General features: G+C 40.1%; 1 protein-coding gene across 1 annotated transcript in view; it reads right to left on the bottom strand.

Annotated features, from left to right (window-relative positions):
* Window positions 1-202: 202 nt before the first annotated feature.
* Window positions 203-27,387, bottom strand: part of LOC124165574 (zinc transporter ZIP11) — a 36,941-nt gene continuing 9,756 nt past the window's right edge. Inside the window, exons 6-8 of the mRNA XM_046543030.1 lie at window positions 5,228-5,326; window positions 4,130-4,288; window positions 203-3,440 (exon numbers count right to left, since the gene is read on the bottom strand). Coding sequence (XP_046398986.1) covers window positions 3,362-3,440; window positions 4,130-4,288; window positions 5,228-5,326 — 337 coding nt within the window. The 3' untranslated portion in view covers window positions 203-3,361. The remainder of the gene's footprint in view (window positions 3,441-4,129; window positions 4,289-5,227; window positions 5,327-27,387) is intronic.

The raw sequence follows: 27,387 nt of genomic DNA, 5'->3' as shown, positions 1-27,387 counted from the left end.
ACTTTTCCTTGATCAGTTCTACGTTTTTTTATGACATGTTTACTTTTTAAACGCATTCAAAAGTTTTTTAAACGAATTTAACGAAAATGTACCAACCAGTTCTTTTACTCAGTTCGGCAGAAGCACAGGTGTATTAAGGTGATTTGCGGTGCATTATGTAAATGAAAAACAAGGAATGGGAATTTGGAATGAAAAACACTCATGCGAACGTGAAAAATTGTTTAATGACGAAACATCCACACCTCGCATGTAACAGCCACACTATCAGAGTCTTCACACGAAGAGTCAACTTGCATACCATTCTAGCCACCGAAACACTTCAAGTCCCGATAAGAAAATCCATGACCAAATAGAAAAACTAAGAACAGGTCAAAATAATCAACCAATCACACTTTCTATATACTAAACACACTATAGATTATATGTATCATAATTAATTATTTTAATAATAATAAAATCAACAATTCACAGCGCTGAAACAATTTTTTAAACACCCAATGAGAAAAAATTGATTATCCCATTTAAAAAAAACACGGAAAGAAATCACTGTAATTAAAACCATTTCACCTGGTGATGGAAAATTAAGAAACCTTACATATGTACCCAATAATTAAAAAGCGGCTATGGAAGACAAGACGCGTGGTAATAGTAAGCTAGCAAATGAATCACACAGTTCGGAGGTAGGACTAATTTTCTCGTGTGTATGAGAGGACGACTAAGATGGCGTCAGGTGCAAACAAGATGGCGCCAATGCGATCCACCTCCTGCCTCGTCACAACAATGCGCCCGAGGACACAGAAATAAGTGAACAGAGCTGCGTCACAATAAAATATTTTCCTAGAAAAGCATGCGACTAGTTGAAGTTCAGTAATTGATTACTGCGATAATAGTAACTTTTAAATGCAATTAACATTACGTGCCCAAATAAAACTACCGGAGTTTCCCCAGAGTTTTGGGTTTACATATAATTCGTTATACGTCGAATGGTAAACAGTGCTAACGCTGAGAACTCAATTAGCAAAGTAAGTTTAAAAAATAACCAACGCCATGACATTATCTGCATAGCCGCATCACCTGAGAGCCAATATGGCCCCTAACCACGTCGGCGCAACATCGTAAATACATATATCCTCTACACATATGTAAAGCGTCACCGAAAGTTAAAATCATATCACAGGCTATCATTATTACTTATTTTTTCCTAAAAATCGCTTTCATCGTCATCCTTAAAACATTAATAGAATAATACCGCCTATGAACACATTTGAAAATCGCCTGACACTGAACCAGTCGGCATAATATTTCGCACCATCTCTAATACAGTTCCACATTGAATGCCGATAAAATCACAATCACCTCAAAACATGATTTCATTAAATTAAAATCCGCCTAATTTTACAAATTTACGACGACATTACCAGCAAATCAGTTTTGCCACTGTTAGACTGTCTAATATTGTACAAATGCATCGAGGCACTCGTATTGGCTCAATTGCAAACAAAAGTCCCCTGTTACGCACGATACATGCTGATTATGTAGTCAGGGATAATACACGAAAAAAAAGATCACCAACAGCATGCCGCGTGACGTCACGAAGAAATATACGCAGCGCAATGCGTTTGCAGGCGTGAATATGGGGAGAAATCGGTCGATTATACATATCGTGGTCCTACATTGCGCCGATTATTAAAGCGAACAGGTTGCGCTCCATAAAACACAAATAATTAAATTATCTCAAAATGAGAAGAAGGAATGTGAATGAATGTACTGGAAATGCCTCACAGAGAGGCAATATCTTTTTGGAATATGAAAGAGTAATACTACATGGCACAGTGGACAAACTGTTCCGACAAAGCCAATAAGAAATAAAAACCAATTCTATAACACAAATTCCGAAAAATATAATACAGGAGAAAATCAATCTCCTTCAAACAATAAAAATAGAAGACTTTAAAAAAACGTGAGTTATTGGATTTGAGCTTTAGACATTTTGAAACTATCATACATTTTCGGCCAAATTATAAGATTAATTGGCAGCATTTAGCCCACATAAAAATTTGATTCATTTTAGTGTCAGTGGGCAGTAAAAGCAGTACTGTCTTGGTTAAAGGATATCGCTCGCAGCGAGAAGACGACGAGAATATTGATGTAACAACACAGGAATGATTTCGGTGATGATCGTACTCATCACTGTTCTAACGAAGATATAAATAATAAATGCATATTTACGTCGATAAAATCCTTATGTGAAAAAAACTCTGCAAATTAATACATTAACGTCCCAAAAAGGGTGATAGGGAATCCTTGATTATCTTAAAAAAATACACAGCGGTATTTTATGAAATGCCACCTCACCGTTTTTAAGACAATGGACCAAGTAAATAGTATAGGATTATTTTAAAATTTTATGGTAACTTAAAAAAATCCGATTTAACTCAGTCATAGTTAAGACATACCATTGAAGCCCTAAGGGTTCATATATTAATCAAAATACACGATTATGTCCAACCTGCATGATTCGCCAGAGAAAGTTTCATTAACCAATCACCTCATTAACAAGGCTCTCATGAAAAGAAAGACGGTCCAGATCAATCTGCAATAAAATTCACGACCAAAATGACAATAAATTTTCGTCCCACCGCCCCGTTACAAAGGGTTCTGGGACGGATATGCATTAAAAACGTTTAATAGCGCCAATAAGCATCAAGGGCCTCAATTAAGAAAAAAAACAACCTCTCCATTTCGGAGAAGCAAAGGTCCACTGTCGCCACATCCGCTGCAGTTCACCCAATACGGTCTGCACAGCTGGTGAACGTTAATGGCGCAGATGTGGCAACACCGTACCATTCCACACCGGTGTTGCTATATCTACCGTATCACACCCACTTCAGATAGCTAAGCTGTTCCTCGTTAAGTCACAGATATGGCAACACCCAACTAATCGGCACCTTTGTCCCCAAAACTGTTGCATTCGCCCACTTCGGTTCGCGCAGATTGTTCAGATGTGGCACCACCACACTAAACGACGCCTTTGGAGCAGCATCACCAACTTTATTTAGCAAACAAGTTGTCAGATGTGGCAACGCCGCACCATTTGTCACCTTCCGTCGCTCCGATTCCAAAAAAAAAAGGTCGACCCAGTCCTTAACAATTAACAAAACGACGATCAACTCAGTAGGAATTGTGTAGACGGAAGGAAGCACAAGGTGTTGGGTGTAGGACGCGGTGGCTGCTTTACCATCACATAAGGTACTTCGCCGGTGCAGTTGATGGCCCCTGGATGCCCCTTGGACTGCACATCCCTGGGATACGAACCAAGGGCCTGCGCCGAGCAGCAACGGAGCGGGCTGGAGGAGGGGAGCTATCCGAGCCCGACGTCAAGGGCCATCATGAGTACGAAGCCCACAACGGAGCCCCAGGTCGCAAGGCGCCCGTTCCCACTGCGTGATCGACGGAGGACCACCGAAAGAAAGAGAGAAATAAAAAGACGTGAGTAGGGGACCACATAGTGGAGATCTCATCCAGCCCAATGAAGCTTAATTAGTGCTGCCATTTGGCTCACTTTTGATCGGTTTACAAAAATGTCCGCAAGGCGGCAAAGGCAAAAGAGCAATCCTATCATTCTCAATATTTGCAATATAGTATTCTTGAGGAATAACATTGAAAATTTATGAAGCCGATAGAAAACTTCACGGATATAATTGACGGCTAGTAGCTCCGATAGTAGCTTATTGTCGCGTAAAATTCGGGTCGCACAACGATCAAATTCGCGGTGCATAACAGCAGAATCAGGGGTGGATTGGCGAAGCAATCGTTTTAATATTCGTGGACCTTGTAATCTGATCCATTTCAGTGGATGACTTCTACGTAGGCAAGATAGAGCACAAAAGAGTTCTGTATGCCAGTAGAAGTTACGGCATCACCAGGTACTCTCAGCATAAGGTACAGTGTATTAGGTAATGTGATGAAATACCAAACAAAAGTACATATACGAAACAAAGTCATTTTGATTGCTGCAATAATCATTCAGGCAGTGGATGTGAATTTATCAGCTAAATGGGATATTAATTGGACACTTCAAATACTATTCGCAAGGCAAAAATAAAATCCTGGATTAGGAGTAAATTACCTGGAGTTTGCTTCTGGGACAATGTCGTCGACGACTACGAAGACCATGGCTCCGGCGGCAAAAGCCAAAGCGTAAGGGAGCAGAGGCTCTGCTATGGACACGGCTGCCGCACCCAGCACCCCAAACACGGGCTCCACCATACCGCTCAGCTGGCCCAGACTGCATACGACAAGCATGCATTAGTGTAACTTCACACCTCCTACTCATAAGTGCAATAATGTTTTTTATACCGCCACACGTGTCACCCCAAGCGTGCATGTGTCATACTATACACTACAACTAGCAACACAGGCAGACTGCCAGCATATCATGAGTGACCACCACTGAACTCATGATGATGGCCGCTGTGCATGGGCCTAAAGCCTGTCGGGGCACTCCAAACATGTCCCACTCTCATGTATTTGAATTGAGCAAATTCAAAAACTTCGACCTCGAGCATAGGGAATTCTGAGATGATAGAATTAATTCCAAGTACATTTGCGTCTGAGAGGCAGGCCCAATTTTTAGGGGGGGGGTGAAAGAGAAGGGCACGTGACTTCCAAAAAAACAACCAAAATACGTTAGGCGGAGCTTATGCTCTGCGAAATTCGAACTGCCTCTATGCATCTACATTTTGGGGGCATTATGGGTGAACGAGACAAGATGTGACCAAAAGTCATTGAATCGACCCCCTCTTAAACCGTCTGAAACACTAGTAAAAATTGTTGAAACACTAAATTTCTATCCATTACAGTGTCTCAAACTGCCTCTACGTCTCAACTTTTTGGGCACATGAAAAATATGTACGGCAATGAGGACTAAGAATATCGAGGACGATCTTGCATGGCACCAAAGTCTTTGTGTAATCATTAGTCCACACCTAGTAACAATCAGAAAGCTTGGAAGCGAAGAACTATTTGGTATTCCTAGAAATCGATTTAAGTAGGTTAGATATCACTGAAAAAACGATTCTTCGGGAAAAAACGGTAGATAACAATTGCTAGAACTGGCAGAGTGACCAGAAAAGGCCCCCGGGCGGGGTCTAGGGGGACATAGCACCTCCAGCGAGCGAAAGCGAGTACCTGACAATAAAAATTCGAGAGGAAAGGGGTAAATTACCAGAAACTCCTCCACGGTGAGAATCCCGCAGCTTGCAGTGGAAGCGAGACGGCAAGTCCTTCGGGGAAGTTCTGGATGCCGATCCCTATGGCCAAGTTCCTGCAACGGAAAAGAAAGGCGGAGTGAACACATTGATGCTGCTGAGACAGAGAGATTGAAATGGGACTATAATGTGTGGAATGACATTCATTGTAGCTACCAAACTCAAGCTAACATTCCGATTACACTATGTGGAATACGATTACACCATGTGGAATATTGTAATCTAAAACTGATATTTACAGATAGAATAAAAACTGTAAAACCATGTCTGTAGACAAATTTAAAGATTCTCGAACACCCGGACTATGTTAATAGATCATCTGAGCATATGAGCTTACCACCAATTGGAAGACATTCATTGCCATGAATTGCTTTGATAAGGCAGCACCACAGAGATTTTTACTTTTAATAAAATGTATTAATTTTTTCGTATTTTTAATTGAAAAATGTGTTCAAATGAAACAATTATATTAATTTTTTTTCATTTCTACTCTGTAAGTCTAAAAATATTTTCTGTTTCGCGATGAAAGCAAATTACGCACGAAATATGTTCATGGACGAAACATGAGAGGGTGTAAATGCTAAACCTCAAGTATATAATTTATTTTTGTTACATAATAACTTCGTCATCAGTCGTCAAACAATGACGCGGAAGAACATAAAACATAATCCTATATCTAAAGGCCGACTGGAGAATTCTCGGGAGTAATATCCATGATACAGATGCAGACGGAATCATCGCAGGAGGCCATGGAGCTCGCGGCGCGATCGTCAGATGGAAGAGAGAACCACGTGACCAGAGAGGCGGCGGGTAGAAGTGAAGGCAGGAAGTGAGGCCCCATTTGACGGATTGGAAAAAAATACACACACACACAGACTGTAAAGAGAAAGGGAGGGGTGGAGAGAGAGGTTGGGAGCGCCATTTAACAGACGCATCCCTCCCCATTTTCCGATTTCCCCTTCGTCGTCATCGGATGTGGCCCAGTGACGTCACGTCTCAAATTTAGAACCCCTGTCGAGAGGCCCCCTCCCTTCCTCATCCCCAGCGCTCTACTCTATTGGGAGGGGTCGCCCCACCCCTAAAATGCACGTCGCCCCCGCAACCGCTTGATCTCAGTCAAGATCTCTCTCTCTCTCTGTCTCACGGCCTTACGCACGAATATTACAATGGAGGATTCTCAAGTCGCCATCTATATGTGTTGTTACTCACTGTACACTTGAATGGGTTTACGTAAGTCGCCACTCGCGTCGCTGAAGAACCAAATGATCTGAGTTTTACGGGGAAATAAGGGATAATCAGCAGAAGTTTACACACACGATGATGTGATCTATCAAATTCATAACTTTTTAATGCTGCCTCGGTCTAACTTGCCGGCCTCGGTGGTGGCGGGGTAACGTCCTCCCCTGTCAAACAAGAAGTCGCGGGCTCGTGTCCCGCCTGGGTAGGTTTCCCCTGTCCAGGGAATGGTTGTTCGTCTACGTTTACTGGTTAAATTTGTTGAATAACCCGATGTAAAATGGCTAATATAAGCTGTATTTGTGGTTTGAGAATAAAATAAATAAAATGTTATTCCTAGAAATTACAAACATTATAACGTAAAGTATTGGGAAAAATTGATCGCATTGCACTCATCACAGCGCTGTGGCCATTTTTGAAAGCCGATTAAAATGCGATCGAAGTGGCAACAGAAATAAGCCTTCTAAGGGATGGAATTGGGCCTCATCTATGCAGTCCCCTTGGTAAAAATGGAGAATTATCCAGTTTCCATCTATATGTGTTGTTACCAATCGCGCATTTGAATAGTGGTATTGTATTTGGAGGAGGCGACCGACAGTTATGGTCATTTGCGCCACAAGGGAACGGTATGGAAAGGAAGGTGGAGAGAAACCCGACGTCGGCTTTATCCTGCTCTTCAGGGATGGCAATAGAAACTATACGAAATTCAAAACCAGTACAACTTCAATAGTTTCGTTCCCAGGAGCGAAACGTAGAAACGAAACGAAATGGATTTAAACATGGGGAGCTAAACTCAGGGTGGAAACGAAATCGGAGTTAAAACCACTTCGGGTCGAAACTAAACTAAAAATTTGAGACGAAACGAAAAACAGAAAAAGTTTCGCACCGGATGGACCACGTGCTTCACCTTCGAACAGTTGAGTTTCGACCCACACACCGAGTGCGAAGTATGGCTGAATGAAGTAGAGGTTCGGCCGACCATCATTAGATGCATGGGTCACTCATATATTTTTACCACTAACAGGAGAACGGTGAACGCAATCAGGCCATTCGATTTTTAAGCTCGATGTTTTAACCTCTCTACGTTCTGTCATGAAATGGGTCGAAAATATTCCCTCTTATCCCCCTCTTCTCAACTTCCGGGATCGAAACTTAACTATGAGCAGCGGAGTTTCGGCTTATTTAGTTTCGTTCTTTGGAGTAAAGTTTCGTCCCGGGTCGAAACTAAACTCCTTGGTGATTTTAATTTCGTACAGGAAAGAAACTAAACCTAGACCTCGTATTTTAGTTTCCCTCCGGGTCGAAACGAAACAATAATATATTCAACCTTTATTATCTTTAAATGACACAAAACAAATGAAAAACATTGAACGCTTTTTTTGCCTGTAGGGTAACAACAATTGTTACATGTCTTGAGTATGGAATATTTTCGCGGACCGAATTTAAGATTCGAATATTAAATATCGTCTTGAATTCAGTTTCATGATCACTTTAAAACTTCAAAACGCAAACTGGCCATTCGATTTTTAAGCTCAATTTCTTTAACCTCTCTATATTCTCTCATGAAATGGATCGAAACTTAAATATGAGCTGCGGAGCATCGATTAATTTTTTCGTTTCGTTTCCAGGAGTGGAGTTTCGTCCCGGGTCGAAACTAAACCTAGGCCTCGTATTTTAGTTTCCCTCCGGATCGAAATGAAACATTTTCGTTTCACTTGCCATCCCTGCTGCTCTTAACGAAAGGCGCCAAGGGGACTACGGCTGAACGTCCAATCCAACGGACGGAGTGTTGCGCTTGAAATACCCTCCACACTAGATTCAAGCAGGGATCGGGCAATCTCTGAAAATTCCTTCCCACCGCCGCGATTTGAACCCGAGCCCACGGGGTGCCCTCTCTAGCCAACACACTAGCCACCACACCCACCCCATCCTCGAATTTGAATGTGATTACAATAGTCGGCAATCGGATCGCTGACGAACAAAGGGATTCAGAGTTCAAAGAGAAATAAGCTAACTAGGGCTGTGAAGCGAAATTAATATTCGTCATGGCGTGATCTTCGAAGTTAACAAGTTTCAATGCTACTCCTCGCGACTCAGATTTGACACTTTTTCAGTTAATTATTACTGATGAATTTCAAGTAATTTATAAAATCCGAAGAATCAAGTGTAATGGAGTGGCATTTTTCCATATTGAAATAAATACTTGTAATTTTCCACGATAACAAAATTTATTATGACCTAGGTTTCAATGTTACTACATAATCTTAAAGGTGATGCTATCATATAATAACCTTGAAGATAACGCAGTAACACTGGAACCTAGGTCTTTATACATTATATAATCATGAAAAATTCCAAGTATTTATTTAAATCAAGTAATTTAGTTCGTTGCTTGGAGAATTCACAACAAATAAAACACACTTTTTGTGAAATTCTCTAATTATGCCGTGCGAAGGGATGTTTCAACCCTCAAGGGACCGAGATATTTACTCCCCTCGTACCTACAGCTCCAGATCTACATATTGAGAATAATTGTATCGCTCTGCACTAGTGTCGGTACTGCAATTAAAAGCATTTAAAAGTGGCAATAGAAAAACAAGCTTACATAGGACGGACTGGGACCTCCTCTTACACAGTCCCCTTAATTACAAATCAAGTACGTAATCAAATCAAATAGATAAGATGGCTACATACTGCCCAGCTGTTGGAAACGAGTTTTCTGCGAAAACAAGAAAGCGCGACAAAACGATCCGGCCCTTGGCTGAAGGAGAGGTATATAAGGAAATCACCAACTGCATCCTACACTTCGGACCTGAAGAAGCAAACTGCAACGCTTGCGAAACATGTCGTCGCCTGAGATGAACAGACGCGGGAGAGAACCTGAAAGCCACCAATCATCGACACCACTCCGCGGAAGCCTTCTTTCCAAAAGTAGAGCTGTTAACGCAGCTAGTCAATAAAGCTTGAAGAGGTAAAATAGTTTTGTTACCTAGGCAGCCAACTAAACAACGAATGACGAAGCATGAAATAAATTGTCAGGAGAAGAGCACAGGAAAAGAGGGCATCCTACAAAATTAAGACTACTTACAGCTGAGAATACAAGCATAGAAATAAGGTAACAATTAATGATACACTACATATGGAGTATGTTTCTCAATGGGAGCGAAGCTTGGACGCTGACAGCAGTAGAGAAGTCAAGAGTGGAAGCATTAACGTGGTGCAACCGTAGAATGATGAAGATAAAATGGATCGACCGACTAAGTAACGAGGAAATGGTAAGAAGAGCGGGAGAAAAGAGAAATATTCTTAAAACCTTAAGCAGAAGACGGGAAAACATAGTTGACCATGCAACTGATAACTTCAGGTTTGACTCTGTGAAACCTATTCATATTGGAAATAAAATAATAACACTCTGTAAGGTTCACTAGCATGATTGTGATGATAGGTCGATACAAATGAACCTTACAAAGTTTCATTCTTTTATTTACAATAGTTGGCCATGTTATGAGGCATGATGGCCTGATGAAAATAATCGTAGACGGACATGTGGAAGGGAATAAGAACAAGGGACGGCTCCGAATGAGTTAGGTACACAGGACAGGTTATAAAGCATGTTAACGACAAGACATAAATCACTGCGATAGCTAGCAGTTAGAAAAAAATGAAGAGCTGCATAGTACTAATCTTAGGATGATTAAGTTATGAATGATGGTTAAGAACCGAAATGTATTAACAACGAGTACTAACCCATTCCCACCCACCACTGGCTTCACTTTTCTTCACTGACACACTCTCCAAACATCTCAACGGGATTTCCTCCTCGAGTACGGATAAATGCCAATTATTCTTCATTTTATCTATAAATCCCATTCTCTTCCTCCCCCTTCTCCGCTTACCCAATATCCCTCCCTCCATTTCATAGCTTTCGGCTTCCCGTATTCACGCATTTTACACCCGCCCTCCACACCCTCCCTCTCCTTATATGAAGGGCTGGGCTGTATTTCAAATACAAGTATTTTAAAATACGTATTTGAAATGCATTACTAATTTTTATTTGGTATTTCAAACACATGACCTGAATGTACCTTGCATTTTGTATTTGAAACACAGATTTTTGGTATTTTCCCATTCTTAAATAAAAAAATACATGTAAAATACTTTTGAAGTAGCTCTGATAACACTTCTGTAATATTATGATTCAGAGATTACTTCGTTTTCATCAAAATCGTTTTCTTCATGTTTGCAGCTATCCATAACGTGCCAAGGAAGATTAATTTTTTAAAGATCTCTTAGTTTACATACAAATGTATTTTATATTTTAAGAGGTATTTCAAATTCTATTTTGTAGTTTGTTTTACAAATACCCGAGTCAAAGGTATTTTGTATTTTGTATTTAAAATACATTTGAAGTGGAATTTTGTATTTCAAATACTCCTCGGCCAGTATTTTTCCCAGCCCTGCTTATATGTAAATGCCCATTTATAGAATACTAGCAGGCCACTCGGCGTTGCTCAAAAAAGATTTTACCCATAGCAGTAGGAAACTTGGAAATTGGAGTTCATGGTCACATAGTAGAATTTTAAATGCTCACTGAACAGCAAATAATAAAAAAAACGATTTCCATATTTCGTGCACGGGATCAGCTTTTGACCAGCTCCGAAACATTGATCGCTATGAGTATCCGCCCGTGTGTAGACTAAAAACGTCAAGTGAACTCATACCGCAGCAAAGACTTTTATACCGAGACGCTTAATAGATAAGTGTAATACTATTTGGGTGAAATTTCCCCCTATGAGCGAGTAAAGAGGTGTGCCTACCCGGTAGGATGTCAATACGATGGTACTAATGTAAGGAATTGGTTGCCCAAATCGCACGATGGTTGTCACATCAGGGGTCACCAATTTTATTTGCGATTAAGAAAGGGCTTCAAAATTATGAGACCCATATTTTTTTGTTTTTAGGTTCGTCGCCAATAGGGTAGTTTCCTTCATCAAAGAAAACAAAATGCATTGACTGCTATTCGTTACCCACCATTGATGTATTCATAATATACAAATTATTTGGTTTTAGAAATCACAGGTTAGACGAATGGCAACGGTCAATTTTAACCTCATTTGAAAAAGGCCAGATTGGCGCCCATGCGATTCCACTCCACGTGACGTCACAGGGACCTAGTTTCTATACGAGTAGATAGGAGTTTTACATTGTCTGAGACTACTAATGCATGCATGAGGCACAGAGCTCAGAGTAACATCTCTTAATAATCACACATTAAAATTACTTAAGTTCGGAAAGTTTCCTTCGTTTGATAGGGGAATAATAATCCTTTTTTAAGCCAAGCGCTACCTGCTAGCAGCCTGCGCCGTATCAGCGCTCAAGCCTCGCCCCCAGGTCACCTCACACGCCGACAGCTGGAACAGGAAATAAGTCACACGGACTTTACCCATCATTCCTACTTAGCCGTCGCGTTTTCGCGCGCTTGAAATTTTTCACTTTTCGTTTAATCGCGAAAAATAGATATCGCCATTCGAAAATCTAAGAGCGTGAAATGCGTACTCCAGGAGTAATAATCTTTCGATTAAGGCAATAAAAAAATAATAGGAAACCACCCTATTTTTCGAGACAAAAAAATGGATTTGAGTAACGCATTGGAAAATAAGTAGATGACGCCAAGAGCTCGTGTCGAGAGCACCTCCACTTCTCACCTTCTCCTCGGCCTCGCATGGTTCTATTTAGTCCACACAGGATGTGAGCGATTCATCCCGAACGAGCTATTAAACCCGAACTATTATGACGTCACCAACCCATGAATAGTGGGCGGCAACGTGCTACAATTTCTTATTTTTTAAATAGGAGACACGGGTACACTTGGAAATTTATTTTTTCGTCGAAACTTACATTTCCTACTATCTTCTATATACTATATTCCTCATAGGAAAACCCACTAAAATCGCTGGCACATCAATTGCGTATGCTTGGTTTCGCTAATAGTAGGGCCCTCTTCGCTTCTATAGCGTTGGGGTGTTTTTTCCCTCGTCCCGTCCCATCCGTACCTCTCCTTTCCCAGAGGCGTCGTCGGGCTCCTATCGCGGCGGCTCCTCTTTCCTTTTCCCTTCCTCTACAGCCCCTCCTCGGGTGATCGGGCGTATAAGCCACGGGCTTGGTTCCCGGCCCTGGTGTGTTGTATCCTCCGAAGGGTTCGCCCAGAACCCTCATACTCTCTATCTCCTATATAATGAACTACTTCTTATAAATTGCGATTTCGGGTCTGAATGAGCTGTAGGTATAGAAGGTACATGCACATGAAATTTCGCAGTCATTTGAAATAGCTCCGAGGTCGTAGAACTCCGAGGTATTTAACGGATTCTCCGAGTCGATATCTCCACACTTCAACATTTCTTCATAGCCTTAAGGCCTTTCGGCTGGGGCGCAGGTATAATTATATGAAATTCTCGATGCAATACCGCCTAGGCTACAGCTGAACGACATGGGCAGTAGTTCTAATACAAAATGCACGCGTACACATCATAGGGTTGCATACAACGTAAAAAAATACATAGGGAATATAATAGGAATCATTAGCACTACAACTTTCACTCATGTTCATTGTACTGATCCCATAAAATATTAAATTATCTTTGTAAAATTATTACTACTGGATCTATATTACAAAATTAATTGGCGATAATAGGGGCAATGATTCTTACGGCAATTTCCTAAAATCTTCTCTATTTGCACAAGGCTAAGGCGAGTCAAGACATGAGTCGCAAATAACGGCATAGGAGCGACAACCACTAACTACCTTAAAGTTAGTTAAAAAAAATAGGCCACAATTAAAAGAGTAACACCATCGTCTTAAGTTAACCATCATAAGATTGGCTTGACCAAGCTCTCAATTCCGGCTCCCCTTCCGCCAGATCTTTCATAGTTACCTATTTCATATTTTTCACTTCCTCATTACGTACTTACACGGTCGATTCATTTTATCTTCATCATTCTTCGATAGCACCATATTTCGAATGCCTCCAATCTTGCATTCCAAATAACTCATTAATTGAAAAAAATAAACAAAATTCAATTAAATTACAATCGCTCTATGAAACATGACTGGGACAAAGGCCGACCGTTAGTTTCTCTGGCCTTTTTCAAATGAGGCTAAATTTATCTTTTCATTTCCAAGTAAACCGGGGGTTCATAATTTCAGTCACAAAGGCGTAGTTATAACATCAATAACAAGGCGCAAATAATAAATTTAGATTTCTTTGATTTCTACCCAATTGTCATTGGTTATCATCATCCTACGTCATCAGGTAGACTCGGAATTAAGTTAACTGCACGAATATGACAAAGAAAGAATGGCCAGTCGGACTCTACATGTGAAGTCACTCACCGCGCATTCAAATATGTTTACAAAAGTCGCCACTCCTTTCGCAGACGAGTAGATCTATCCAAATTTCACGGAAAATTCCGTTATTTTTTGGGCAGTTAACCAAAATTTGTATTTTTGATGGTGTCAATCTCATTCAATTTGATGGTGATCTAACAAAGTCACAACTTTTCGATTCTAATCCTCTCGTTGTTAATATTATTATTATACTTTTCCTCAGGTGGCGGACACAGGAGAATTTAGGGGGTGTACGGCGGCACGTGCCACCCCGAGACGCTTAACAAATAGACCAAATGTGTATACGGTTATCATGACGTTCGCTTTGTTTTGTGCATTGCGTAGCCTCAATCGTTTAATTTCATATTAAAATAAAGAGAATATTTCGCAAGGTAATAGTCGTATTTTGTTTTTAATCTCAATTACGAGAAGATCGTTGGTCTGTCAGATCCTTGTGCCGCCCCAGAAACAAATCCTGGATCCTCCCCTGGTGGCTGATACATATGAGGGGCGAAGGGGGCGCGTGCCCCCCCCCCCTCACTAGCGTGGCCGCCCGCATTGCTGAAAATTGCAGAACCACAATTGCAACTTGTTTATATCATAAGATGGCATTATCTTGAATACGTGTACAATCAGTTGAAATAAAAATTTCTTAAACTTTGCATGTAACTTGATTATTTTTCATTACGATAAAAGTATCGGTAGCTTAAAATATCTTTCGCGCCCCTCCCCCTTGATTTTTTTCAGTATCCGTTACTGTATTCCTCTCAATTTTATACGATGACTACAGAGAATACAACATGTATCGCTATTACCTCATCGCCATTCTGAGCACTGTTTGGAAAATCGATGAAAATGCGCCCGAAATGGCAACAAAAGTAAGCTTCAACGAAACGGGCCTCCTCTACGAAGTCTCCTTGCTTACAGGTATATGGTTATCAGAAACTTGATGAAAATTCGATTTTTTTCAGAAGTGATTTCCAGAAAAAACAACATGGAAAACCTGTGCTTTTTGGCTTTCAGTCAATAAGGTATAATTGAAGAGACAAAATTTTGAAATTTCCATGATAATGACAATCGCAATCCCTTCCGTACACAAAATTGATGTGGACGAATTAAGAATTTGCTAGGGTAAGAGATGGGTATTACGAATTTTACGACCGAAACTCCATGTGCAGTATTACAGAACGTTACTCAAGTATTAATCCCCATTCAAACTAGACTCGGTTACACGTTGGTATTGCCAGGCCTCACTCAAGTAAACTCAAATTGATTCGCCAAGTTCCAAGATGGCCGCCGCCATTGCCTCACATTTTTAAAACGAAATATATCTTGTAGAAATACTTACAAGTGTGATATTTTACTTCATTAACGCTAGTTTTTGATGAGCAGGCGACCATGAACGAAAATAGTTAAAGTAAATCCATCAGTTTTCAAATTTTACCACAGTTGATCCAGTTCAAGTGAGTTGAGTTGAAGTTGGTTCCTATAATACAAACTCTTACTCAAACTAAACTTGAGTTAGAGATCTGAACTACTGAGGTTGAGCGAAAACTCAAGATTGAGTCAGGTTCAGGTAAACGGCCCTATATATTAAGATAGTCGATCTTGGAGTAAAACCTTTTATGCTGCATGTTGTAAATGATATTAGAAATGAAATTTGCAATAGTTTCTATACGATATTGACAAAGAAAAGGCGCCACAATCCCAATTTTCAATTGTTAGGTTCATATTTATTATCGACAGCATGACAAGCCTCGTGGTCGAAACGTTTTTGGTACATAATTTAAACATATTTTCATTGCTCAATTGCTCAATGGTCAGAAGTGATTTTCCTTCGACACCTTCTTACTCGTAATGATTTGCATCCGTTGGGTGCCAGGGCTTTACATTATATATTTAACAACACGATATAAAACTTAATTTTCGCTGCTATAGGCCGAGAGTTTTCGAAAGGCACAATCAATTCAACTTGGTTTCGATTTCACTTGATACCGTGAGACAACGATCCCATGTAGTGAATTACGAACTATTTCCAACGGAGGAGGCACCTACAGGTCATCGCCACGTTAATGACTTCGTTACAACGGGAACAATTGGAAATTGGATTCTCATTTTTTCTAACTCGGAGATGACCGCAAGATGTGTTTTCCGTTGAGGTAGTTCGAAATTGTCATATGAGCTCGTCATCAAGTGACTTAAAACACGTTCACCTGATTATTGTCGCTTACAATAACCCCAAAAAGATGTAACTAAGCTAATGTAAAAAAATCTTACAGTAGCATTTAAGCAAGGGTTATTATAGGGTGGATAGTTAGCACCCTGTTCCGTAAACCCCTGTACCCATCAAATGTATCACGAGACGAGAGAAATTTGAACATCAAGAAGCCCGAGACGAAAACTTAGGCACATATCAAATTTAATATAATACATCTAAATATTTTTTACTTTATTCAAGAACGACAGGTCACTTAGCTTTCCATTTTTCTTGGCGCCCAAAGCAAAAATGAACTATTCGCTAAACGTGTACAAGTCACGTAACACGATACTCACGTTACCATTAAATGTATATGGCTAGACGCTCAAGGTATGTAGGCACCAATTTAGTGACGTCAACCGCCCTCAACTGATCCTTATTCTATGTCAATAGCTAACAATGACAGACGGAAAGTTTTACCAAACTCACTAAATGAGGATATGGCGACCGTTCGTTTTAGCGGAAGATCTGATATACGACCTTTAAACGGTTCATGATGAATGACTAGGAAATTTAACTGAGTAAAAATTATAAAATGGAGTTTGTATGCCTCGAATGTTTTTTTTTGGTCGCTGTTCCCAACACTTACGTAAATACTCCATTCACTAAGCTTTGAGATCTGTAACGAATGCGTGCGATAATGCCTGGTCTGTAATGGGATATAAGTCGTAAGGCGTACGATACTCCACAATGGATGTTAGCTGTAAGAAATATGGTCAAGTTCACCCTTACGGTTTACATAGAGCCAATCAGAGCGCGTCTTGATCACCATTGCTGTCAGTGCACGGCCACGCCAAACCGGAAGTGGATGGTATGTAATTCAATGGCCAGCAGCCGTTTGTCCAAGAAAGGAAAACTAAAGGAAATGCACGGCGTGTAATGCGTAAGTAAACAAATGTCGGAGTAAATGTTATATTTTGGCTCCTCTGAACGAAATATTACAAATAATAATGATAAAATAATAATATATTACTTTATATCATTCGTTTACATAATTCATAGCATAAAATAATCATCAGCACTAATTTAGTGAAATTAGGTACCCTAGAAGCAGGGGCAGTATGGAGTGCTTAGGGGCCCGCGGCTGGGGCTCATGATGGGGCCCTCCCTTAAGAAGTTACTCTTACCAGGGATCCTACCTCGGAAAATTGTAGGAATTTGCATGCCCGGAAACGGATTTTGACGCATTTATGGCTGTTAAAAACTAGATAAAAGTTATAAAAAAAAGCAATTTCGTGAGAAAAAATACTGTGTAAAGTGAGAATTTCACAGCTTATTAAATTTAATAATGTGTTACGGTTCCATTATCTACTTGGTGACTTTTTTTCCTTGAAACTGCAATGAAATCTAAAAAAAAACTCTAAAATAACCTTTTCGAATAACCCTTCCAAAAAAAAACGCTTTTGTTTTCAAACACCTTTATTTTATTAATTTTTAATTTTGCCTTTTGACACTTAGTATTTTGCAAATGAAGCAGCCAATAAAAACGCAAAATTTTACAATCGGGAAAAAAACCTACGGTTTAACTCATCTGAGTATTTTTATTACACTTTTCGTACGCGCTTCATGGTTAACGCGAGCGTTGCGGGGGGGGACCTAAGCTCGGGGTTCTCGGCGATCGCCAACCAGCCGACCTGGCCACACCGACCCTGCCTAGAAGGACTATCTTTTAGTGGGATTGCCATCCGATACTACATATAACAGCATAGACAAACAAAAATATCAAAGCAAGCTTATGCACAGAAAAGTGTTCATTATTACAACAATATCAAAATCAGTCCACAAAAACAAAGCATAAATCATTATAACGAGACATACAATGGATATTGAATTCCTTATCAAATCAACCCCTAGCCAAGAGATTAAAAAACACTTTTAATATTCTCCTTCAAAAAAAAGACAGACTCTCAATTTTCCGTTTAACCTGGATTCAATTTTTGTTCTTTCCTTCGGGAGCTTTAGAAAAATTTAAGGGCATAATATTGGTACGCATATCTTAAGACTTCAACATTAGCTTTTGGAACAATGATACCGTGATTGTATAAATGAATCTAGTAGATCGATGCAATCTAGCAAGCTCCTAAGAATACAGAAAAAAAATATCCACATTCCCAGAAGGCAAAGCCGACAAAACTTGTTTCAAGTCGGACTAAGTAGTGAAAAATATTTTTTTTTTAAATGTTTTTAGAAAGTAATAAAAGTGCATTAACAGATCTTGGAGAATAAATTTAGAAAAAAACATCGGCAAAGCTCTGTATCAAGCGAAAAAACGCAATGAAAACACACAAGTCTCGTTTGTGAGACATGATATCGGAACCTAACTGATTCCGACTGCGTGTTCTTTCTGCATTTTTGTCTTACAGTTAACGTGAAACGTCTCGTATCGGAGATAAGGAATTTCTTTCTCTATATAGACGACCGGTACATAGCAAAGAATTGCAATAAATTGTCCGTAAGGACTATTAGAAAGAGATTCAGGAACCCATTCGTCCATGGCGGCGTTCCAGTAGGGGATACCGATAAAACTCAAGGGGGGGGGGGGCAAAAGATATCTTGAGCTACCTATATTAAACTAGTGACATGCATTAAAAAAAGCAAGGGACATGCAACAGTTAAGAAATTTTTATTTAAACTGATTATACACATATACGTATCAATGCCATCTTATGATATAAAATAGTCACAATTGTGGTTCTGCAATGTTGGGCAATGCGGGCGGCCCTGCAAAGGGCAAGGCCGTAGCCAGAAAATATTTTCGGGGGGGGGGGGGGGTTATGGAATAGTAGACAAACAAAGTTATTTTTATAAGATAAATAAAATAGCGTATACGGTTAAATATACATATTTATTATAAACCCTTAAAGGAAAATATAAAAATATTATTATAAAATTGAATTAAGCCTTCTAGCTTTTCTTTGCAGCGACCAAATGAATTAACTCCTCGGTGTCGATGTCAATTCTGCGGTCCCTCAGGAGGCTCATAAGTCACTCACCTCTCTACTAATTCACAACACTGTTATTTCACACACTGCACTACAACTACACACACTGCACCTACAAATTCGCTTAGATAATTATTGACTTAGGTCGCATTGGACAACTAGATATCCCTGCGCCGCTACATAATATCGTCGTGTGAGCACCAAGCGAGCATAAAGTATCTATTTAATTTTTTTCATTTCGGGGGGGAATCAATCCCCCTTCATCCCCCCCTGGCTACGGCCTTGGCAAAGGGCGCACCCCCTTATGTATCCACCACTGCGGCGTTCACAGAAAAAAATAGCTCTGAATCTGGTGAAATAAGCGCGAGAATTAGCATGCGATTTGGTCGATTATGAATTGACGGGAGTATTAGCTCGAATTTTTATGAAAGCGCAGGTTCGTAGTCACTTTGTTAATCAAGTGCTTTATGTGCCTTTTACACGTCAGTGTTAATTCAAGCCGCGAATTCTGGAAAAAGACATATTGGGATGAAATATAATATGGATCTAACATAGAATAAAGCAATGGCTTACTAAGGATCAAAACAAGGGGGGGGGGGAAAGCCATGTTCGTTCAAGTTGTAGTAACAATTTAGCATGGAAAAAGTGAATGAAACGAGCATTTTAAAATTATAACACCGCTTTATTAGTTTTTAATATCCCTTAGCGAAAAAACTGTAAAACAACTATTTTAAAAAACTGTTGAAAATTTCAACAGTTAAATGGGACCACTGTTGAATCCAACAGTAACTGTAGAAAATTCAACAGTAATTGTTGAAAATCAACAGTAACTGTAGAAAATCCAACAGTAACTGATAAAACCCAACAGTAACTATTGAAGTCCAACAGTAATTGTTGAAATCCAACAGAAACTGTAGAAAATCTAACAGTAATTGTTAAAATCCAACAGTTTTTTCGCTAAGGGATTATTTTCTTGAAAAAAGGATTTTAGTTGCATGTCTTATACTAATATCATTTTTTGTGGGTTTAAATAAATTTTGTTGAAAACTTTTATTTCAATCTAGTACTGAATTGCCTTTTGCGATGTTTGCTTCTGGGGGGGGCAGATACCCCCTTCCGCCCCCCGCTGGGTACGCCCATGGAATGAAGAAGTTCACTCCGGAATAAAGACAACGAGGCAAACTATAAACCATAAAACTTAATTTCATGAGGTTAGTTCTTCAGAGAATTGACAGATGGCGTCTAGCTTACGCTAGTTTTCCCCTATAAAAGCCCAAAGGCTGTAAAACTAATTTTTCCTTACTTTCTCATTTAAATTTACTATTAATTTTTTTTCATTGACCGGCCTTAAGTGCCCTTGCTGCAAGAATGTACGTGATAACATGGATTTAATAAGGAATGGAGAAGTACAACCATAGATTTAATATTATCATACAGTATTTATGAGTATAATTGTTGAAAAGACAACAAGACAGCCCAGAAATCACTTAACTAAATTGCAAGTGGTTAGTTCTTCAGATGAATAACAGCGTCCAGCCTACAAAAATATTTTCCTATAAAAACCCCCAGACCTGAAAAACTAATTTTTCCTTAATTTATAATTTAAATTTATTGCTACATAATTGCCCTTGACCGGCCTCAAATTTCCTTGCTGTAAGAATATATGTCATGACATCGATATTACACAGAATGGGAAAGTAAACTCCCAGTAAAAAGACATCAAGACAGCCAAGAAACTACTAAACTCAATTGCAAGAGGTTAGTTCTTCAAAGGAATGACAGATGGCGTGTAGACTACGCTAATGTTTCCCCATAATGCCCCAAAGCTGTGAAACTAATTAACGCCCCCAACCTGTGAAACTAATTCTTCCTTAATTTTTAATTTAAATTTAGTGTCAATTTATCTTAATTGAGCGGCCTAGCAGCAAGTGTCCTCGCTGCAAAAATGTATGACATAACACGGTTTTAATAAGGAATGGAGAAGTGCAACCACAGAGTTAATATTACTCTATAGTATTTACGAGTATATTTCTGGAAAAGACAACAAGACAGCCCAGAAACCACTGAACTCAATTGGAAGTGGTTATTTCTTCTAATGAATGACAAATGGCATCTAGCCTACACAAATTATTTCATAGAAATGCCCCAGAACTGAGAATCTAATTTTTCGTTACTAACTAGTTTAAATTGATTGCTGATTTTTTTCAATCAACCGGCCTTAGATGTCCTTGCTGCAAGAATGCATGTAGCAGTGGAGGCGGCTGGCTGCTTCTTCTAGAGGGGCGTTGAGGGGGGGGGGACAAGGCCTTAAAAGAGGGGGTTAGAGAGCCCCAGACTTCCCCCTCTCCCCCCCTTTGCTAAACCGTCCGTCCGCCCCCTTCCTTCTCCCCGGTCAACGACCTCCAGCCGCCAATGGAATGCAGATGGTGGCTGGCGCTGCTGGCTGGGTGGAGGAGAGAGATGGAAGGGGGTGGGTGGGTGGTGGCAGTATATACATATATATATATATAGTATATGTATGTATGTGAGAGAGAGAGGAGAGGACTTTTCCCGTCTGGATGTGGGGAAGGGTAGGGGAAAGAGGCCCCCTCCTTCCTCCTTCATTCATGACTGATTCATTCAACGGCCGAGGCCTCGGAAGCGACACGCCTGCCATCTCTCCCGCGGTCCCACAAGCAACAACCAAATTCCCAACGCCCTCTTTGGTAAAGATCGGCTGAATGCGGCCCCGCAGGACTACTTCTAGATTTTGTTGATAATTATTTTGTGGAGGTGGCGAATAACCAGTCATCCACTCAAATGGTGAAACCATCAGGTTGGTTTTACACACGTGAAGGTAGAGATACCCCAGAACTACGACGCGAGGTCTAGGCCAGAAATGTTTTTCGAAGATGAGGGTAGACACATGGGCGTACCCAGCGTGAAGCAAAAATCGCAAATGTCTTTAAGGAAAATAATATTTTTTCATGCAAATAATTGTAAAAACTAATATAGTGCTGTTACAGTTTCCTTAAAATGATGATTTCAATCACCTTTTTCATGTCTATCTTGAAATCTAACCTACAACTTGAACAACCATGGCTTGCCCCCCCCCCCCTAGTTTTGATCCTGGGTACGCCCTTGGGTAGACATCAGACTCATTACCCGCAAGCCACCTGAATAGGCATGTGGGTTCACATTTCGTTGAGGTTCTTTAGGAGGGGATACACGCTATGCTGTATCATCCAATTATTTTAGGGGGTTGAAACTCTTATTCTACATTCTATTCCCTATTCCATACGATTTGCAATTGAACAGACTATTCTTTATACGTATTTTACTGTGTATTAAAATTCACATGACAAAATTTTTGCGATAAGCTGAAATTAAATGCTGGGCTAAAAACTAATCAATTTTAAACCATGATACGAAAATTAAATAAATAGCGATAGAATGACCGTCCTAATGAAATTTTGGGATTTGGAATGGGAATCTCTTGTATTGAAGATATGTATACCTTTGAGTAAGGTGAGCAGGAAAATTCGCCATTTTAATTTTACTAAAATTATCATTTTTGTCATTTTCCCTGACATTCCATGACTTACAGACACATTAGAATTCTATCACACTTTCCAATAATATTTTAATAATATAATTGCTTATATAAAACATTTAAAACTTGAAATGAGGAAACTGACCGTTGCTTTAAGAAATAGAAAGTGAAAATACAATTATATATTTACGGGGACATGTGACATTCAAAGCGCGTCCTGTGCGAAAGAAAAGGTTTTCTACTCCTCGTCTAAACGACAGGCACTCCAACAACAAAATTTAATAAAGCCAAAGTAAACTTTATTACATTCGGAGGCTACATACCAGTGACTGCAAGCAGACGCAGATATTGGGGCCAAGTGACTTGGGGATAATGTCGCAATTATTACGGAAAATGGCAAATCTAATAAAATTAAGTCTTGAATAAGGCGCCTATTATGGTTTCCGGGTTTACTCAAGTTGTTTCGAGTCTGATGACGAAAGTGTCGCCGACAAACCCGCCATCATCTGCAGGTCAGATGTGGAGGCCCATTTTACACATATTACTTCGTCAGACATGAAACAACGCGGTGGAAACTCGGAAAACATGAGAGAATGTACTGGACATCGCGGATGTCTTTGCAGGAAGTTGAAAATAGCTTTCACGCAGTCTAACGACTACCCTTAGTCGCTTTGCATTCTAAATTCGGAAGAAATAAAATTCTCCACCAGAAATTAACAAACGCGCAGTCGCGACATTGTAACAATGCAATCGAATCAGCCACTCAGCGGTCTCCTCGGTAAAAGAAGATGGGGGTGGCGGTGGATCACGTGGTTTCGGTTTTTCTATCTAGGCCGCATCCACACGAATCGCTCTCATCTCCTATTCTTCGCTCAGAGAGGGCGCAACACTACGCCCAGAGTCCTCTAACGGATTACAAACCAACTACAACGTTATATCAACGGAATGCGACCTCCCCTCCCCCATCGAGTACAAATACGCACCGAACGCGTTTCATTTTCTCCCTTTTAACGGGAAATGAGAAGGCAGCGGGGATCACTCTCAAAGTCCTGCGGTTCTGTTGCTCCTAGCCGAGGACGAATAACCACTACAAAGCCTCTATAAGTTAGAAAACCCACTCGCCGACGGAACTATGACCCGCTGCCTTGTTTCCATTTACAACATTTAACAATTGCATCAGATTCTCGCGAAAACACAACCAGACAGCGTCCCAAAAAACTTCCTTCCATCAACCATGGTTTAACACGCTCGTTCTGTGACGTAGTGGTCACCAACATTCCTCGCATTCCACAGGCCGACGAGGAAAAAATTCCAACATGGGCATGCATTATAGCGATATATTCTCTCCCCCAATGAACTTTCCTCGAAATTGCCTAACAAGAATGTTTCCAGATGATAAATTTCGTTTGCATCACAAATTGACATTATTTGTTCTTTATTTTAATTCGAACTATCCACATGATGTGCCAATTTAAAAAAAACTGGAGTAGAAGTCATAATCACAATTGTACGACACTCAGCGCCTCCATTCATAACTTTATTATAATTCATTCAAAAATTAGTAAATAATTCGTTAAAAAAAGGCCCGAGTTAATTTTTAGGGTTGTTGACCCAGACTCAAAATCGCACTTCATACACAAAATTCAGTCTACTGAAGGAAAAGTCGCTACGAAAAAGAAAATCTACTCTTTCAGCCTTTCTCTCATAATTTTGAAATGAAAATATGCCAAAGTTCCTCCCCACTTTTCATGAGTTGATTACGTCATGGGAGTCCAGGTTCATTGACTTCAAGCATATCCTTGAGGAATAAAAGTACACCCGAGAGAGTAAAGAACAATGATCCACATGAGGCCATGGGTGTAGTCAGGGAATGTGGCTGGGGAAGGGGGGCAGGGCAAATGGTACGTTGATTCAACTCTCCACTCAATTCTTCGATAAGCTAATCTTTCCACGCATATAATATTTTTCTCCTCTTTCACATCCTTGTTTACCTGTACTCTATATTTCATTTGAGGTCTTCCTTTTCCGTTCTTGCCATCTACTTGTCCCATGATGATTGTCTTCATTAGGCCATCACGTCTCAAGATACGGCTAATTAGATCGTTTCATCTACTTATCACAGTTTTCCTGAGACTTCTCTTCTCTCCTACCCTTCTTAGGACTTCTTCATTACTTACTCAGTTGATCCATTTGCAGGGCCGAATTTACCCAAAGTTACACTAAAGGCACCTCTCAATAGAGTGCCCTAACCTCACTTGAGCCCCCCCCCCCCCATTCCAGATTTTTTTGATTAGGCATATCCACTCGCATGAGGTAACACTCGGGAAAAAAAGGAATAAACAGATGTATGGCTGACAGCTTAAATTTTTACACGGGGAAAACATAGGCAATTCAATCAAAAAAAAAACAGCTTGGAGTAAAACTACTTGAAACAGTTTAACTTAGCACATTCAAAGCCCAAAAAACAGGTTACAAAGAACAGGTTCTAGCAAAGAGGTTACCTGTAGGCAGACGGAACCCACATAATAAGCCTGCGCTGACAGTGGTGCCCTTCGAGGCGCCTCCAGTACAGATCATTGCCGGTTGGCAAACAGAAGGCGCCCCTTGGACTGCCACGCCCCTAGGCACGTGCCGATTTTGCCTTACGGTAAATCCAGCCCTGTCCATTTGGTCCTCATCATTTTTCTGTAGCACCAAACTTTGAAAGCCTTCACCCTTGATTTACTGATGCTTTCATTGTCCATCCTAACTTCTATAGAAAAGCATACTCTACATGCATGTTCAGATAAATTGCTTCCATACTCTATGCTTCAATTTCCAGGCACAGGTGAATTTTTTTGGTAGAATGCTCTCTTTGCCTGGGCTATACTGCAAATAATTCCTTCCTTGTTTCTTCCATCGCTAACTATCCTGCTTCCCAAATACAAGAAAAAATATGCAATTTGTCCACACTGACACACATACACAGACCACCCAATGATTTTTCCTTGTACTTAAATGTGCATGTACAGTTTACCACTCGCTATTCGTATGCAAGTCAAGTGACTCAACACCAAGTTACCATAGTAACACTAGAGGTATGTTGGGACCAAAGTAGTGACGAACCCACCCACTGTTAATCCTTATTCTAAGGCTCCTGACGTTACCAACTTATCTGAGAAAGGGTTAAGGTCATTGATTTTTCGTAGTTAATGGCTCAAAATGTAAGTAGCAGGCTAAAAAATGGGAAAATAGAGGTCTCTCTATTTTTCCAACTCCATCACAATTAAGAGTGAAATAAAATTGGTGAACAAGCCCATTACGAATTGAGAAAAGGGAAAATGATTACATACTTGAGGAATGTGAGGGAAAATCAGTCAGTGATGTGATAGCAGAATTGAGTGCCCCAATATAGATGAACCTAGAATTTAGCCACAGCAAAAATTCTGCTTGGCCCACATGGGTAAGGTTCAACCTGACCGACATATGCCAAGCACGGGTACAGTAAGCCACAATATTAAACTTACAACAGAAGAATGCAATGATTGAATTTTGTAGTAAATACTAAAAAAAAAAAATAATGGTACATTGTAGTCATCCGGAAATGGAAGATATCCATTTCCAAAAATATGGATAAATGTGTTGTTGTGTGTCATCTCAGAATAGCCAGCTATGTCAAACTATGCCTCGGGATTTGTACCTTTCACTTTCAGGAATGGCTAAACCTTCCTCTTCTCATTCCTCTTCGTCAAAAACATCCTTGTTTCACCTTCCCTATATAATGGCATGGTGGAGACACTATTGTCACTCACCTACTTAACTCAGTTGGACTTAATTACTCATACTCAGTCACTGATCACCCGTATCTCATCAGTAGTCAGTACCAATGTAGCCGTCAGTTAGAGTCAAAGTGCAGGACGTATGACCCGTGCTAACTAAGTGCCTCAATATCCACCCATGCCATCACCAGCAGCTCCTCTTCTTCCCGAGATATTGGTAGCATCCTAAATTTTGGCTATAGGGTGGTTTCCTATTTTTTTTTACCTAAATCGAAAGATTATTACTCCTGGAGTACGCATTTCATGCTTTTAGATTTTTTAATGACAATATCTATTTTTCACGATTAAATGAAAATTGAAAATTTTCAAGCGAGCAAAAATGCGACGGCTAAGAAGGAATGCTGGGAAAACCCTGTGTGACGTCATTCTGGTTCCCACTGTCGCTGTGTGAGGTGACATTGGGGCGAGGCTTTGAGCACTGATACGATGCAGGCTGCTAGCAGGTAGCAGAGTACCCTGCTAGCTGGTAGCGCTTGGCTTAAATAAGGATTATTAATACCTTATCAAACGAAGAAAACTTTCCGACCTTAGCCAGCTTTTATAGGTGATTATTAAGACATGTTTCCCTGACCTCTGTGCCTCATGCATGCATTGGTAATCTCAGACAATGTAAAACTCCTATCTACTCGTATAGAAACTAGGTCCCTGTGACGCCATGTGGAGTGGCATCACATGGGCGCCAATCTGGACTTTTCAAATGCGGTTAAAATTGACCACTGCCATTCGTCTAAACTGGGATTTCGAAAACCAAATAATTTGTATATTATGAATTCACTTATGGTGGGTAACGAATTGTAATCAATGCCTTTCGTTATCTTTGATGAAGGAAACTACCCTATTCTTGACGCACAAATTCATTATTACTTTATGTCTTTTCATTGAACTGATTTGGCAATGGGGATTTTACATGGAAATAAACTTTGAGTTAAAAATTTTAACTATTTGGTG

The sequence above is a fragment of the Ischnura elegans genome, chromosome 9, assembly GCF_921293095.1.
Source record: "Ischnura elegans chromosome 9, ioIscEleg1.1, whole genome shotgun sequence".
NCBI classification, from domain to species: Eukaryota; Metazoa; Arthropoda; class Insecta; order Odonata; family Coenagrionidae; genus Ischnura; species Ischnura elegans.
The sequence above is the reverse complement of the archived record's forward strand: the minus strand, read 5'-3'. Positions and strand labels throughout refer to the sequence as shown.